The 15,399-nt window shown below is 39.1% G+C and overlaps 2 protein-coding genes across 2 annotated transcripts; one reads left to right on the forward strand and one right to left on the reverse strand.

Annotated features, from left to right (window-relative positions):
- Nucleotides 1-40: 40 nt before the first annotated feature.
- Nucleotides 41-7,756, forward strand: LOC135472439 (protein prenyltransferase alpha subunit repeat-containing protein 1-like). The gene is made up of 7 exons (XM_064751945.1): nucleotides 41-111; nucleotides 1,403-1,572; nucleotides 2,781-2,856; nucleotides 3,353-3,457; nucleotides 3,888-4,212; nucleotides 5,152-5,378; nucleotides 6,994-7,756. The coding sequence occupies exons 1-7, from the start codon at nucleotides 41-43 to the stop codon at nucleotides 7,274-7,276; spliced, it is 1,257 nt and encodes a 418-aa protein (XP_064608015.1). The 3' UTR covers nucleotides 7,277-7,756.
- A 4,960-nt stretch (nucleotides 7,757-12,716) lies between these two features.
- On the reverse strand, nucleotides 12,717-13,385 carry LOC135474113 (tubulin beta chain-like). Its single transcript, XM_064754126.1, is given in 2 exon segments — nucleotides 12,717-13,042; nucleotides 13,044-13,385. Coding segments are annotated over 2 exon segments (357 nt in total). The 5' UTR covers nucleotides 13,301-13,385; the 3' UTR covers nucleotides 12,717-12,942.
- Between the last annotated feature and the right edge of the window lie 2,014 nt (nucleotides 13,386-15,399).

Genomic DNA, 15,399 nt, shown 5'->3' on the forward strand with positions numbered 1-15,399 from the left:
TGATGAAGAGAGTATAAGTCACGTGATGCAAACAAACAAAATGGCGACAGATGACAGAGGGGCACGGATTTTGTCTGATTTAAATGCTGCATTTAAGAAAGATCCTAGCATGTAAAGCATTTTTCTGTTCGGTTTATGTTGAATTGCTTCAGAAAGAACGATTAGGATAAGAAATCCCATTTTGTCACTTTATTTTTGTGCTACTGAAATGTCAAAAAATGTTGTTACCGTACAGTGTTTGTGTAGTCCGAGTCTGTAACTGTGTCTTTTTCAGTGTGTCAGTGTATTTATGATATTGACATTCGTCATGACTATGAATGTACGGTGTACAGACTACTGTTGAATACTGAGTCAGACTGAGTCGGCTGATTCACTGATACAGCCATACACTCAGTCATTATTTTAAATTTGTACATGCAGGTTTGCTCGAACTTTTCGTCTTGAAGAAGATATTCATAGTTTTAGGCACCCGGGTTCTTGGCATGGAACAGGAGGAGATGTATAACACGAAGCCAAATGGGCGAAATGCTGATTTTTGCCAATTCCTAAAGATTAAAGTACTGTAACAACTAAAATTATCATATTTGAAGTCCAGACACACACTGATTACTTTTCCAGGAAGAATTTCTTCCTAAAAGCTATTTTTTTTTTTTCAGTTTTTATGCCAAAGTCTCCTTCGATGGCAATCTCACATGGGCTAAATTCGCATTTTTTCACCTCCAGCTCTTTAGTCATGTGATCATAGAGTGTGCTGATGATTGGTTCAAAGCAGCTATCATATCACTGCAAAACTATGGATTGTTCCTGTGTGCTGTCAGTACTTTCTGACATGTGGGTGGCTTCATTAAGGGTGCAGTTCTTTGCCATTAAAACAGCGTCTTTTTTGGTTGGAGCATGTTCAGACATTGGTTTGGAGCCACCTTTGGCCGAACAAACTTCTGCCAAGGCTAATGTCAGAGCATCCTCAGACAAATATTTATTGTGCTGCCTCAGTAAAACACCTGGCCGAAGATGCCAGATGTGATAATGGGCTTTGTTTTTTTGGGCTGCATCAGCATTCAGACCAGCCCGTAAGAAGCCTGTATCAAGATATAACTGAAATAATGTTGAATGTACATTGAGCCGCAAGCAAACAACCAAATCTGTCTATATCGTATGAGATGTAGGCCTTTATTATTGACATAGATCATGGACTGAATATGGGCGAGAATGGAAAAATGCCACAATAAATTAAAGCTCATTATAAATTTGGTCTCAGTTTTCCACATTATTCAGTGAATAAACTCATGTGTTAAAATCAGAATTTTTCTAAAGGTGATCTGGTGATAGCTTTGAAAGCTGATCCTCACAGATTTAACCCAATGTTAACTTGGTTTATTTTATTCCATTTTATCTATTGCAGAGATGAGTATGATGTAATCCCCATACTGGAGCCTAGACACAATAAAAGTCCCCTTGTACTAGTGGATCATAAGCTGGGACTTGAACTGTGGAGTGTTAAGATTCTTTATGAATATTCATACAGCTGTCTTTTATCGAGGAGAAGGACATTGAACTTCAAGAAACAATTAGGTATGACTAATGAATACAGGATTATGTTTTCATGCATATTTATAAATCAGCAAGATAATTGTTATGTAGAATATTATTTTTCAGTGGTTTCTCCATTACAGATGTCATGGATATAGCTGTGGTGCTAGCACTGTGTTTGTCATTAATGACATATGAACCCTCAGTGAGTAGGTGCGAAAATCTGCATACGGTTTTGAAAGTAGACTTGAATCTTTTAACAATGTGGTTTGATGTAGACTTCTAACATCTGACTTATTCATTACATCAGGCCTCCTAGCTAATGGGTAAAAGACCCTTTATGGTTAGATATAATATCGTACCATGCGTTTATACCTGTCATATTTGTGAAAGTGTGCATGTGTATTTCTTTCTTTTTTTCTGTTAATTTGTGATCCAGACTATTCAGTCCTCAATATAGAATTATTATTATATGCCTGTAGTAACATAAAAATATAGAACCTGAAAGTACCCTAATTCTTATAAAATTTGGGACAGATATTAATAGTGTTGAAAATAGAATATTACACTTCTTTACCAGCTTTTTGCAAAAGTAAGATATGAGTATGCTGTTTGTTAGATTATCTAACCATGTGAGATAAAAGAAACACAATATTCTTGCTAGAATTACATATATATTGACTAAAATAAGCAGACCTAGTGTCCCAGATTTTAGAAGAAATAGGGTATCATTAAAATATAACTACAGCATAATAGGCTTCAGCCTGGGCCAGTCTTACAAAGCAGATGTTTATAAATACAAAGTATTTCTTTTTCTTTTATGCCAATCATAAATATGATTCATCATTCACATTAACCTTTGACGTCAGGTACAGTGGTTGAGTGGTAGAGTAAACGCATAATTTACCTGTTGTATGTTCATTTCAAACTTACCTCTGGGTATAGCACATATTCCAGTGCTGAGAATTTCCTGAGAGAACTCCGGTATTTGAACCAGTGACGTCATAGTCAGGCATCTGACTTCTGTCATGAACTTCATACACAAATCATGTGTTAATTGAAGTTTTTGACTGGTGTTTTACGCAGTACTCAAGAATATTCACTTACAGGACAGTGACCAGCATTATGGTGGAGATTGTTGAAATAATACTTTCTGATGATATCAATGAATAATTGCCATACTTACCTGGTACTTAGTAATTTCAAATTATCTATTCACTTATGCAAATAATGCATCTTTGTTTCCTTAGGAATTGAAGAGTTATCGAGTCTGTCACGTGCTGTAATACTGGTCAACCCAGAATGTGCCACAGTCTGGAACATCAGGTACCTTTATATCTCTTGTCTACTGTCAAAAAAATAAAAGCTGTGGCTAAATATATGTAGTTATACTTAAAATTCTTTGATTGTTAAAATATCCATATTATATCTGGTCCTCGCTGCTAGATACGTGAGATGTCCTACTGTAAGTGAAATCTAAAATGATGTGTGACCCTTCAGTTCCAACCACCTCCTGGAGCCCTTGGGTTGACTGATAATAGTGCATGTGAGAGTTATCAATGCTCAGCCTGCCGTGACCTCTCATGTATGTCTGTGATCAGTAATATTGTCTACCTGATGAGGAACAGTGGTAACACATGGGCTCTGTCTGATTTTCTTTACATGAGAATCCTACCGTAAGTGACATCCACTGCATCAGCAAGTATTCTTTAGTACTGACCATGTGATAATACAGTACCGGTGTTATTTTACTGCTGTGATTTTACTTTCTGAAGCAAATTCTCGTTTGGTAAATCTCTTTGTTTTGATACTTTCCTGTTAGAAAAGAACTGGTACAGTCTGGAGACTTGAGCATAGAGGAGGATTTAAAGCTGGCAGGGCTAGTTCTTACAAAACATCCCAAAAGTCCAGAAACCTATTCACATAGGTGGGTATGACTTGACTTTGTGACGTTTATGTTTATTTTTAAGTGTTTTTGAAATTATGCAAGAAAAGTATAGAATACACATCGAATTAAATGGCATTTCTTTTACAAGGATTCTGCTCCTTTCGCATGTTTTATACATCTTTTTCTCCATTTTCGACTTGAAACTGTAACTGTGCCCATAAGTTTCAGAAAGAATTATTTATTAATAATTTTGCTAAATTTGATGAATTCCATATCATGGCTCTGTGTTACCATGCTTTATCATGGAGAAGGTGTGACTGTTTATATCTACCTCAAGACCCATATAATGACATGCGCACTGAAACTGCCTTGAAAGACTACTGGTGATGATTTGTCACATACCGAAGCGGTATCCAATCACAATTATCAAAGAAATAAATTTAGAAAATTATCCCTGTTTGTCTTTCAGGAAGTGGTTGCTGAACCGACTTCAGAAGGAGTCTAATCCCATCATAGCTCTGGAACCTGACCGTCACACTAACGGTGCAATACAGAATGGAGATGTCAGCATGGACAGTATTAACATCATCGTTGGGAGTCACAGTGTAAATCACGGGAGTCACAATGTAAATCACAGCAACCACCTGATATTAGATACAGCCGCAGATTGGGAGGAGATCTTGTCAGAAGAATTATGTGTCTGTGAAGCTGCAGCAAGCCGTTACCCTAGCAATTACAATGCCTGGAGCCATCGCATCTGGGTGGTACAGAAGTTCTACAAGCGTGGCATACAGGTACAATATCGATAGGGGAGTTGTGAGTTTGAACATGGACATGGGTGTCTGAAAAGAGTCTCACAAAAAGTTATTCCAGTTTCCAAAAAAAACTGACTGCTGTCTCAAGTACCAACCAGTTAAATGAAATAAATAAACGTATTGTGTAAAACTACTGGAATGCTTGCTTGATTATCAGAAAGAAACATGAACAAACTGACATTTTATTTTCTTATATGATAAAAGGCCTATTGAAACCGTGAAAAATTACCATATTATATTGTTGTTTGTTACACCATTAACACTTGAATATCATCATGTGATAATGAGGCAGTGTACTTGTGCATGTTTTACACACAGGTAGGTATTGTTTTGTTATACATGAAAAAAAAGAAACTCAGTATTGGTGTATTGTTGAAAAACTTACAGTGAGGCCAAAAAATTTTTGTTGATTGTAACCTGATCTTATGTCACAAAATAGGGTTGTAGGGAATTCTTTTGGGGGGGGGGGGGGGGGGACTAACTAAAGAATATGGATTTTGAAGAAAAGAAATTGGAAAGAAAAATTCAGAAAAAAAACCAAAACATGACCACCTTTGTTAAAATCTAGTATAAAAATAATAATGGCCTGAATATATATTTTTTTATAACAATGGCGCAATGACCTGGAACCCCTCATCAATGCAGTCGCTGTCTCCAACTGCATATGGGAAGCTCTGCTAGCAGCATGCAATTGGTTGTGGGTTTCCTGCAGGTTCTGCGCGATCACCTCCCTCCATAATGCTGGACGCTGTCGCATAAGGGAAATATTCTTGAGTGCGGCGTAAAACACTAATCAAATAAATAAACTTAACAAGGTATGCACATTTTATGCTTGTAGAGTTACCCTATGCTTTGACAATGTGTGTTGTTTAATACACGTACATTTATGCAATTCAGAAATTTTGCTTGTTTTTACAGGTATTGTTAAGAGAAATGTCGAGCACAATGCCGTGGGTGTCATCTCATGTGTCAGACCACAGTGGTTTCCATTACCGCCAGTTTTTGCTGAGTCAACTGTGTGTGGAGAAAGCACGTGTTCAAACTGAGTTGACCGTTTGTGTGCGAGACTTGGTCACAGAGGAGATGAAGTTTGTCACAGATCTCATCACTTTCTATCCAGGACACGAAGCACTCTGGTATCACAGGTACATGCATGACTACAGCTAGTGTCTTTGAGATAGTCAGGTTTTGACCTTTCATCCATAGAATAACTGCACAGGGCTGAGCATCTCTATACAGTCTTGAACACATTTGTGTCAGAGGGGAAGCAGCCAATCAACTGATTAAGGTGCTTGATTTCAGTCGCTAGGACATAACATGTGCATGTTCAATCCAGGCCTTGAACAGAAAATATGTCGATTTTCTTGCTGGATCTGTTTGTAAGGCCTTGGCAGCACACAGTTGACACACTCATGTAGCCATTCACGCGTGTGCTGTATGTTACTGACTGCTTGACATGCATATTCATACATCACATGTGAAAAAGTTTGTCAGTAACTTGTCAAAAGTCTCTTGTTTTACACTGGGCACTCCATCTTTAAAACAGATGGCTATCATATAAAATGTAAAATTCTTTCATAATCATATAAATGTAAGATTCTCTTGCCTTCATTATTCTTAAGGCTTTGGTTACAGTTAACATCTGTTTGAATTTTTTTGATCTCTTGCTTTCCACCAATATGGCATAAGCTTTGAGCTTTGGAGATTTATTTATTTTTTATTTGATCGGTGTTTTTCGCTGTACTGAATAGTATTTCACATATATGACGGCTGACAGCATTATGGTGGGAGGGAACTGGGCAGGGCCTGCAGGAATACCAGCAATCATCAGCAATTTGCAGGCAGATCTTCCAACTTGACCCAGCGACTGCATTGGTGAAAGGCTCCTCTGTCATTGCACCATGCTGGTGTGCTAACCCCCTCGGCCACGGAGGCCTCTGAGCTGTGGAGATAATCTGTATGTCAAACGTTGGAAGTTCATCAGTTGTTTGCTAAAGAATGATGGTTAACTTTATGCCCTTCAGTTTTCTTCACCTGGAAACTGATAGTTGTGTTAAACACTAGTCAGTTCAACAATCATGGTGACATATCAACAGGTCTGCAACAGGGAACAGTTGTCAAGGAAGTTTTATTCTTTTAATTACAAGAACTCAAAACAGTGGATGAACACACAAGATTTGATACATACTATAAGACTCGCTGACCCTTCTAGAAAGCATAAGGTGTGGTAGAAGTTGCTTTTTAAGCTTTTATTACTGATTCGTTCTAAGCTTTTTGGAGAATCCACTCATGTTACTGGAGAATCCACTCATGTCACTGAAGAATTCACTGATGTTGTTGAACACACTTATGTTACTGAAGAATCCACTTATGTTACTGAAGAATTCACTTATGTTACTGAAGAATTCACTAATGTTATTGAACACACTTATGTTACTGAAGAATTCACTTATGTTACTGAAGAATCCACTTATGTTACTGAAGAATTCACTTATGTTAGTGAAGAATTCCCTAATGTTACTGAAGAATCCACTTATGTTACTGAAGAATTCACTTATGTTACTGAAGAATCCAATTATGTTACTGAAGAATCCACTTATGTTACTGAAGAATTCACTTATGTTACTGAAGAATTCACTAATGTTACTGAAGAATTCACTTATGTTACTGAAGAATTCACTAATGTTACTGAAGAATTCACTTATGTTACTGAAGAATCCACTTATTTTATTGGAGAGTTTTGTCTTATTTTCTTTGCAGAAAGTTTGTCTTCTTCACATTGCACAAGTACAATGACAACAGACCAAGATCTCTGTGTAAAACAGCTGCTTGTGCTAATGGGCTGACAGAAAATGGCTGTCATGAGAAGAGAGACGATAGCAGTGGGTGTTCCCTGAAGAAAACCCGCTTGGAGAATGATGCTCATATGCTGTGTGTGAAGGAGGTGGACTCCGTATGTCAAACAGAAATGTTGTCCTCTGACTCAGAACAGTGTCGCCATGCGCAGCGCTATGTGAACTGGATCAAAAAAGTCTACCTCTAGTCAGACGAACATCTGTCGTTTGGACTATTGTATGTAACACTGTGTTTGGATACCATGTAATTATTCTCTTTTATAGTGCTTATATCAGCCATATGATTTACAATAGCTTCTGCAGTTTTCATTCCTGAGTCTTCCATAGATACACAGGTATTATACTCACTGTGATGTCAACATCCGCACATTAGAGAAACGGTCAGCAGGAAAGAATTCTGTGGGTGTTAACAAGGTTATTTGGAAAGACTTTTAAAGTGTTATAATGGTTAACTTGATGGGCTTTTATAATGTTAAAATGGTCAATTGGAAGAGCTATTATGTTAAAATGCTCAAGTGAGAAGGCTTTGTAATGTTAAAATGGTGAGCTGGAGGGTTTTTTGTAGCAGCAAAATGGTCCACTCGAATGGCTTTTATACTTATAAAAAAGCCAACTGGAGGGGCTTTTATTCTGGTGGAATGGTCAGCTGGAGAGTCTTTTGTGGTGATAAAATGGAAAGGTTGTTATAGTATGTAAATAATAAGATGGAAGGTTTTTCATGGGTGTCAGGGGTGAACTGGAATGCCTTTTATAAAGATGCATGTATTATGATATGATGTCTATATTAGCACATCATAGGACATGCAGGGTTGGTTTTTACCACAGATACATATATGTAGCAGGTCAACTGGACTTCTTTGGGTGTTAAAACAGTTACGGGGAAAGACTTTTATATTGTGAAAACAATTTATAACGAGAAGGACTTTTATAATGTTAAAATGGTCAGCTTGAGGGGGTTTTTATATTGTTAAAATGGTCAGCTAGGGGGGTTTTTAGAATGTTGAATGGTCAGCTTGAGGGGGTTTTTATATTGTTAAAATGGTCAGCTAGGGGGGTTTTTAGAATGTTGAATGGTCAGCTTGAGGGGGTTTTTATATTGTTAAAATGGTCAGCTAGGGGGGTTTTTAGAATGTTGAATGGTCAGCTTGAGGGGTTTTTTATATTGTTAAAATGGTCAGCTAGGGGGGGTTTTAGAATGTTGAATGGTCAGCTTGAGGGGGTTTTTATATTGTTAAAATGGTCAGCTAGTGGGGGGCGTTTAGAATGTTGAATGGTCAACTTGAGGGGGTTTTTATAATGTTTAAATGGTCAGCTGAAAGGACTTTTGAGGAAAAACAGGGTTGGCTTTTAATGAAGGATCAGCTGACTGACCTTTAAGATCAGACAAGTGATCAGCTTGCTGTGCTTTGGCAGTGGAGATCAGAATGGGGTGGGCATTTACTTCATAGACATGGTTGCATGGCTATGGTTTCACCAGACTAATAGATAGTGGGCTTGGCTTTGACAGCAAATAATGTAAATGACCAACTGTAGGGGCTTTTCCAGAAGATAAATTATTAACTTGGGGGGTGGGGGATGGGGAATTTTTAACAGCTGAGAAAATGATTCTAGGAGTGGGGCTTCAAGACAGTTGATAAATGGTCAGCTGGTAGGGATACTTCTTATCACAGTTGGTGGGGGGGGGGGGATGCCTTCACTTTCATGTACACGGTTATAGCACTACAACATCATGTGCTACATGTATTCACTGTCACATTAACCATGACATCAGATCGAACCTGACCTGGAATATCCTACAGGAACAAGCCTTTTGAGCAGTATGTCCAGGCAGTCTTTCAAAAGATTATTTATTTGTTTATTTGACAAGGGATGGCACCATACTTTGAATATTTCACCTCTGTGTATTAAAGCGTTCTCATTGGTCAAGGATAGAGAGGTGGGTGCAATACTAATGAAGGCCTTATAATGGGTTAGTGCTATGTCTGAGTGAAGTTCTTTAACAGTATACATCAACCACCACTTTCACCAAACATTATAAAGAGAGTTTTCTCCAAGTCCTAGCTCTATTATAGCTTTAAGAGGAGATGTCATGAACATGGGAAAAGCTATGTATGAGAAACCCTTAGTGTGTTTTCCCGGGTAGACGCTATTAGTGAGTCACCCTCAAGGTCACATGAGATTTTGTAGGAGATCCAGTACATGTTCACTCCTTATTAGATGTGCAAATGACATGTACTTGTATGTAAATATGTGTTCAGCGATCAGTTTCTTCATCTTGATGTTTTATACATAGGTATGGGCCTAGAAAACAGAAAAAAAACCCACTGTCACTGTGTATCTACATGTTTGTGTACTTTAGGTGTGTTATGGACATGTTTCCATTACTCCACATTCACAGCTGTTTGTCAACTCAGGAAATTGTCTCCCTAGGTTCTTGCCTATTACACTGTGATAGAGGAGGCAATTGGCATATACAGTACATACATTTGGCATGGACGTTTAATCATGGAAGGTTTGGGACCAAGGCAAGAGCAGACTTGATTGTGTAGCAACTCAATAAACTAAGCGCAATATGCAAGTGAGTTCTTGATTTGTAACATCATGTTGAATATTATTATAATTAAATGTATTATGGTTATTATTGAAAGTTATGAACATAAAGTCACACAATCAACTATGCACAGATTGGTGAAGATTGATCATAGATATTTATTTTGTTTAATAGACTTCAATATTATGACTACTTGTGGGCAATTTTAGACCTAACAGAGAAGCACTTGTAATCCTATGATGTACTAAATTCTGTTCTCACTATAGCCCAATTAAAAACACAGTCAGGGAGTTGCCGGTTGAAAATGATATTAATTCAATAGCCAAAAGGTTTTTTTTGTCAGTTTGTAAGCATTATCTGATTATCAAAAGCTTTTTCTCTTGTACCAAGTTGCAAATAAGTATGACGAACTGTTTTGAGATAAGTCCGGAAATAAGTCTGATGGAAACATACTGACGGACGGGGTGTAAACATATAGAGCCTTCGGATACCGATAATAGAGTAACGAAGGCCATGTACACACGTCCATAATGTTTCATGTTGACTGTAGGCCTATTCATAAACAAACTTTCACTTGGATGACTTGATCTTAAGCATTGTGGTTAACTGTAAGTTACACAGTCATGATGAAATTAGGTCCATTCATTTACGAAAGAAAATTCCAGTACCAGAAAACAAAACCGACCTGTTGGCTTAAACCCCTTATTTGCAGCTACTAAACGGTATATCATAACCCACATGGAATGGAATGTGACACATAGTAAATTGAGTTGTATATGGAAATAGATTCTGGAAATGTTCCATGAGGGCTTACGCTGGTTGTATTGATTTTAATATCGTATCTGTTTACTAAAGCAGAGAAAAGAACAATGTTACAATGTATATTAAAGTTTCCAACCATCAATCTTGTGATTTGTAGTTGTGCCTGTACATATTGCTGACATGTTTTAAGCGAACTCCTGTGCCACAATCTTGTATTTTTACGGATATTATGCGACTCCAAACTCTACGTTCGTGTTATATCTGTAATGATATACTTCTTTATTTATTTGACTAGCGTTCAACACCATTCGAGCATTTTTCAGTCTAGGCTTATGGGTGGAGGAAACAAGAATGAACTACACTTTCGCCAAGTAACGGACAAACCTCTTGATTTAAAGCCGCAGAGGAAACGGCGAGAGCTGGATTCGAACACAGGACATCATTGATTAAAGACCTGATAGTCGTAGCAAACCATCGCTTGAACTTCTAAGCCAGGACTTTGCCCCTTGGAATGAAACCATGGAAACTTTGAAGCTAAGCAGGTAAATGTGCCCTAGTTTTGTCCACAGATTTACTAAATGTTTCCCAGGATCCCTTGCGTCTGATGATGATTGCACACTGCGGGAGACCAGCAGGGGTGGTCAGGGATTGTGACAGTTGACAAATCCAATAAAAAAAAGCTCACGCTTCATGCATTGAGCGCTCAGTCGATCAGTCAGCTCCTGTTGTTCGAAAATGTTGAATTTTATGAACTATGTCTGTATGTAGGCCTACATGTACTCCACAACCGACGAGTTTATGAAAACGGAAATTTAAACTGTCTAGAGAATATCCAGCATTACACATGCAGGTCATGTTAAGTGGGTTCTGTTTTAACGGCAATCTGTGACAGATATAGGTAGCCTATAACTACAAAGCATTTCGCGTGAACAGCTATATCGGTATAGCAGCTTTTGTCAAGTTGCAGCTAAAATAACTTTCTCATTCATTCTGGTGTAATTTGAATGATTCTCTGTCAACCCCTGCTACAATTTCGTAAATAAAAGTACGCAAATTTCACTGATGAGTTCCTTCGAACAAAAATATCCATAAGGTTTTGTCGTGATGCAAGTTGTTTACAATAAACAACACTGCTGTCAAGATATACAGCCACATGAATGTAGGGAAATGGAATTCTTCAACAATTGGAGGACAGTTTCTATTGTAACGAAACGACACGTACGTGGCAAACTTCAGTGGCCTTTTACAACAATCGGGTCTTTATAGCTGAATACATTTTAACCTGAACAGTTAAGAGATAACCGATTAAAGTGAGGCCTGCAGTGGAGCTCGCCACCTCACCTTGCCTGTTTGGCGTGGTTATGCTTGAGACAGTAGAGTTTTGGAAGTTTGTAGCAACTGTTGCTTGATATTTTCATGTTGCTTGATTTTAGGTGTGAAAGGTGTAGCGCGGAGTAGCAATTAACTCCAGATGTCATGCAGTGTAATGAAGCGCCGGGTGGGGCGGTAGGAGCGACACCCTTATGTCACCTCGCAACCTATTAAACCATTTATTTGATTGGTGTTTTACGTCGTACTCAAGAATATTTCACGTATACGACGGCGGCCAGCATTACGGTGGGAGGAAACCGGGCAGAGCCCGGGGAAACCCACGACCATCCGCAGGTTGCTGAAAGACCGTCCCACGAACTGGCGTGGGGTCATTTAGGTATATTAAATGTACTTTCTGTGGTATATAGCAGGGGCTGTGGAATATACATATCCACCTTCGCTGGATTAAAGGAAACCACACACTCCCAGATGGTACATCTTATCTGGGCCTATATTTGTACAAAGACCAAAACCGTTTTCTCTCGAAGACTTTACGGCAAGAGGGATACCTTCAATTTTAACATTGTAAATTATCCTCTCTTGGACAATATACCGAAGGGCCCTGCATATGGCGTGTACATATCCTGTGTGTTATGTGACGATTTCAATCGACGTCACAAGTTATTACTGCAAAAACTAGTGTGCCAAGGTTATTCCATCAAACGCTGTGTTCACTCTAAGTTTCTTATGTTTTAAAATTAGTATAATTCTCTTGTAAGTGAATATGGGCAGACAGTCCAGAAAGTCACGCTGCTTCATGGTTGTGTCTAATTTCACTTAACCGGGTGTTAGAGGTTGTATATTCATGGTGTTGAATTAGATGTATAAATAGTGACAATCAAAGCGCAACTGAGATATTTTATTATCGGTAACTTGTACACACCATCAAACACGATTTGAATACTGATTTCACTCATTTGCCATGGACACACCTTGCGCCTTTTCTTGTTCTGTACACTGAACAACTCTTCTTCCAGGGGAATAAGCCGACTGTCGAGTGGATAAGGTGCGCGCCTCCCTTCTGGGTACGTCACATGTGGGAAAGTTCATCAACAATTTGCCAAAAAGTCAATAGTTTACACCAAGAAATCCGCTTTTCCGCACTTTTTGAAAAATTCTCTACACTTTTAAACAACAATCAAATAAATGAGTGTATTTTCCGCTAGCTGTTTAAGCCTCATCTTCCTCTTCGTCAAACGCGCCCTGCTCCTCAGCCGTGGCGTCTTGGTACTGCTGGTACTCGGACACCAAGTCGTTCATGTTTGACTCTGAACTCCATCTCGTTCATACTCTCACCGGTGTACCAATGAAGGAAAGCCCTGCGTCGGAACATGGCGATTTGATCGGAAATTCGTTTGAACATCTCTTGGATTGCTGTGCTGCTCCCAAGGAACGTTGCGCACATCTTCAGACTACGTGGAAGAACATCGCAGTAAGCGGGCTTGAAGCTGTCCACGAAGTAGCCTCTGTTCTTGTTCTGTACATTCAACAACTCTTCTTCCACTTCTTTCATAGACAAAACGACCATGGGACATGGCGGCTACAGTCAGGTAACGGACGTGACGCGGATCGCAGGTGACCATCATGTTTTTGGCATCAAATATGTACTGGGTAAATTCTGGCATGGTCAGTGCTCTGTGTTGCTAACCAATGAGAGATATAAGACGGGTGAATCCAGAAATGAAGAAGCGGAGACGAGGGAAGGGTACCTTGTTGACAGCCAGTTTACGGAGATCACCGTTGAGTTGACCGGGGAATCGGAGACAGGTGGTCACATCGGATTTTACGAGTGAGACCAGACGGTTCTAGTCACCATATGTTGGGGTTGTTAGCTTCAATGTTTGGCTACAAATGTTGTAGAGAGCTTCGTTGTCGATACAGCACGTCTCATTGGTGTTCTCGACCAGCTGATGGGACGATATGGTGGCATTGTAGGGCTTCATAACTCCATCGGAGTCCTGTGGAATGAATATGTCGGAACAATAAACGCTGGTGATGAAGTTCCCAAAACAGAGTGTACAAGAGCATCTCAAAAATTCCCACTCAGAGGCTGGAAACCTTTTGGAGATGAAGGTTTGAAAAGCACACATGTTAGCCACAAATCCGGCAACTTTAGCACCCAAAACATCTGCACACCCTGCCATTATATGCGCTGCAGTGAGAGATTTAACTAAGAAAAGCACGCAAAAGGCGTAACTCCTTTCACTCAAAGTATCAGCATACCTCCTCGTTCAATCATATCATACGCGATGTTCATGCAGCGAACAGCCTTTTTGTTGTTGTACAAAGTGGCAGTTCGACCATTATAACATGCCAGTTTCCAGTTCACCGCAGCAGAGTATACCGTTCATATAATACTTGTAGAAAACTTTGGCCCTGTTTTTTTACATAATTAAGTGACGTTTTGGACTGATGTGTCAGTGGCAAGTCAGTGAACTTGTGCTTTGAAATCCGAAGCTGACTGGCTGACAGATAGGACATCAAGGCTGATAATCTTTAGCTCAACAAAATTCTATATAGGTGCCACTCCATAATTCCCCAGGTAACACAATTAGAATTTTATGGCGTTTTTGTAGGCTGGGTTCAGCAGTTCCAAGGCCCATTAGGGGAGTTTCGAGTTCAAACACTTTTTTCGATGAAGGTAGAAAAAGTCCAACTGTATCAAGTGACCTGTCAAAAATGCTAGGCAACTATTTTTTATCACATGCACTACAACATGTGCTTCTGAAGAAAGTGTCACAAAAAGTAATTTTGAGTAGACGAATGATGGAGAAAAATGAGAATCTGAACGTTTGTGAACTTGACAAGCTCCTAAAGGAAACAGGTGCGATTTCGTTTCGTTGTAGTAGACGTCTCATAAGAGACGGCTTCCCAGAACTGAAAAACCGGGAAGATGAGATATTATGATGATATATTAAATGATGAGAATACTGCATATTAATCGGAGAAGTCTTTGTCTGAATGCCCGTGCCCACACAAGCCTTACACGTACCTTAGCACCGATCTGGTTGCCGTGTTGGCCTATTGGAAGGTGGACAATTTCTCTCATGGTGACTGGATGGTGAGCCCCGATGGCCGCGATGGCGTTCTCATGGTGTAAGGTGGTGGGTGGGTTGGGCTGTGAGCATGTTTCTGGCAATATGCTACTGGACCAATGGATTGCATTTGTTTTCACCTATATCTGTATTCTCCTTGGTAACCAAGCCCCTGTGTAATTACATGACATGGACCTTACATGTTTGTCTTTTGTCGTAAAGTCTTCCATGCACAATACTGTCCGTCTGCTTTATTTGATGCATTTTCTCGTTGCAAAGTAAACAGTATGCCGCAGAAAACCTCCTACTGAAACAAACGATATAAAAATTAATATTTTCATTAACAGGCCGATGTGAAAAAATTTGTCCTAACAGAAGAAAGATTTGCTTCGTGTTTTTGTATATTATTGTTTCAGGAAATTGTTCGTTACTTCAAGCAACAATCACTAGAAGAGACTTGGTGTGCTGTTGCTTTTGTTGCAAAAGGATTGTAGGCCTGCATATCAGCTATACATGGTATTGATGACAAAAACAGACACGAGGGCACTTTATGACTGATAATTAGGTGAGGGCTAAGGGGTGCTATTCTATT

The sequence above is a fragment of the Liolophura sinensis genome, chromosome 8 (assembly GCF_032854445.1).
Source record: "Liolophura sinensis isolate JHLJ2023 chromosome 8, CUHK_Ljap_v2, whole genome shotgun sequence".
Classification (NCBI taxonomy): Eukaryota; Metazoa; Mollusca; class Polyplacophora; order Chitonida; family Chitonidae; genus Liolophura; species Liolophura sinensis.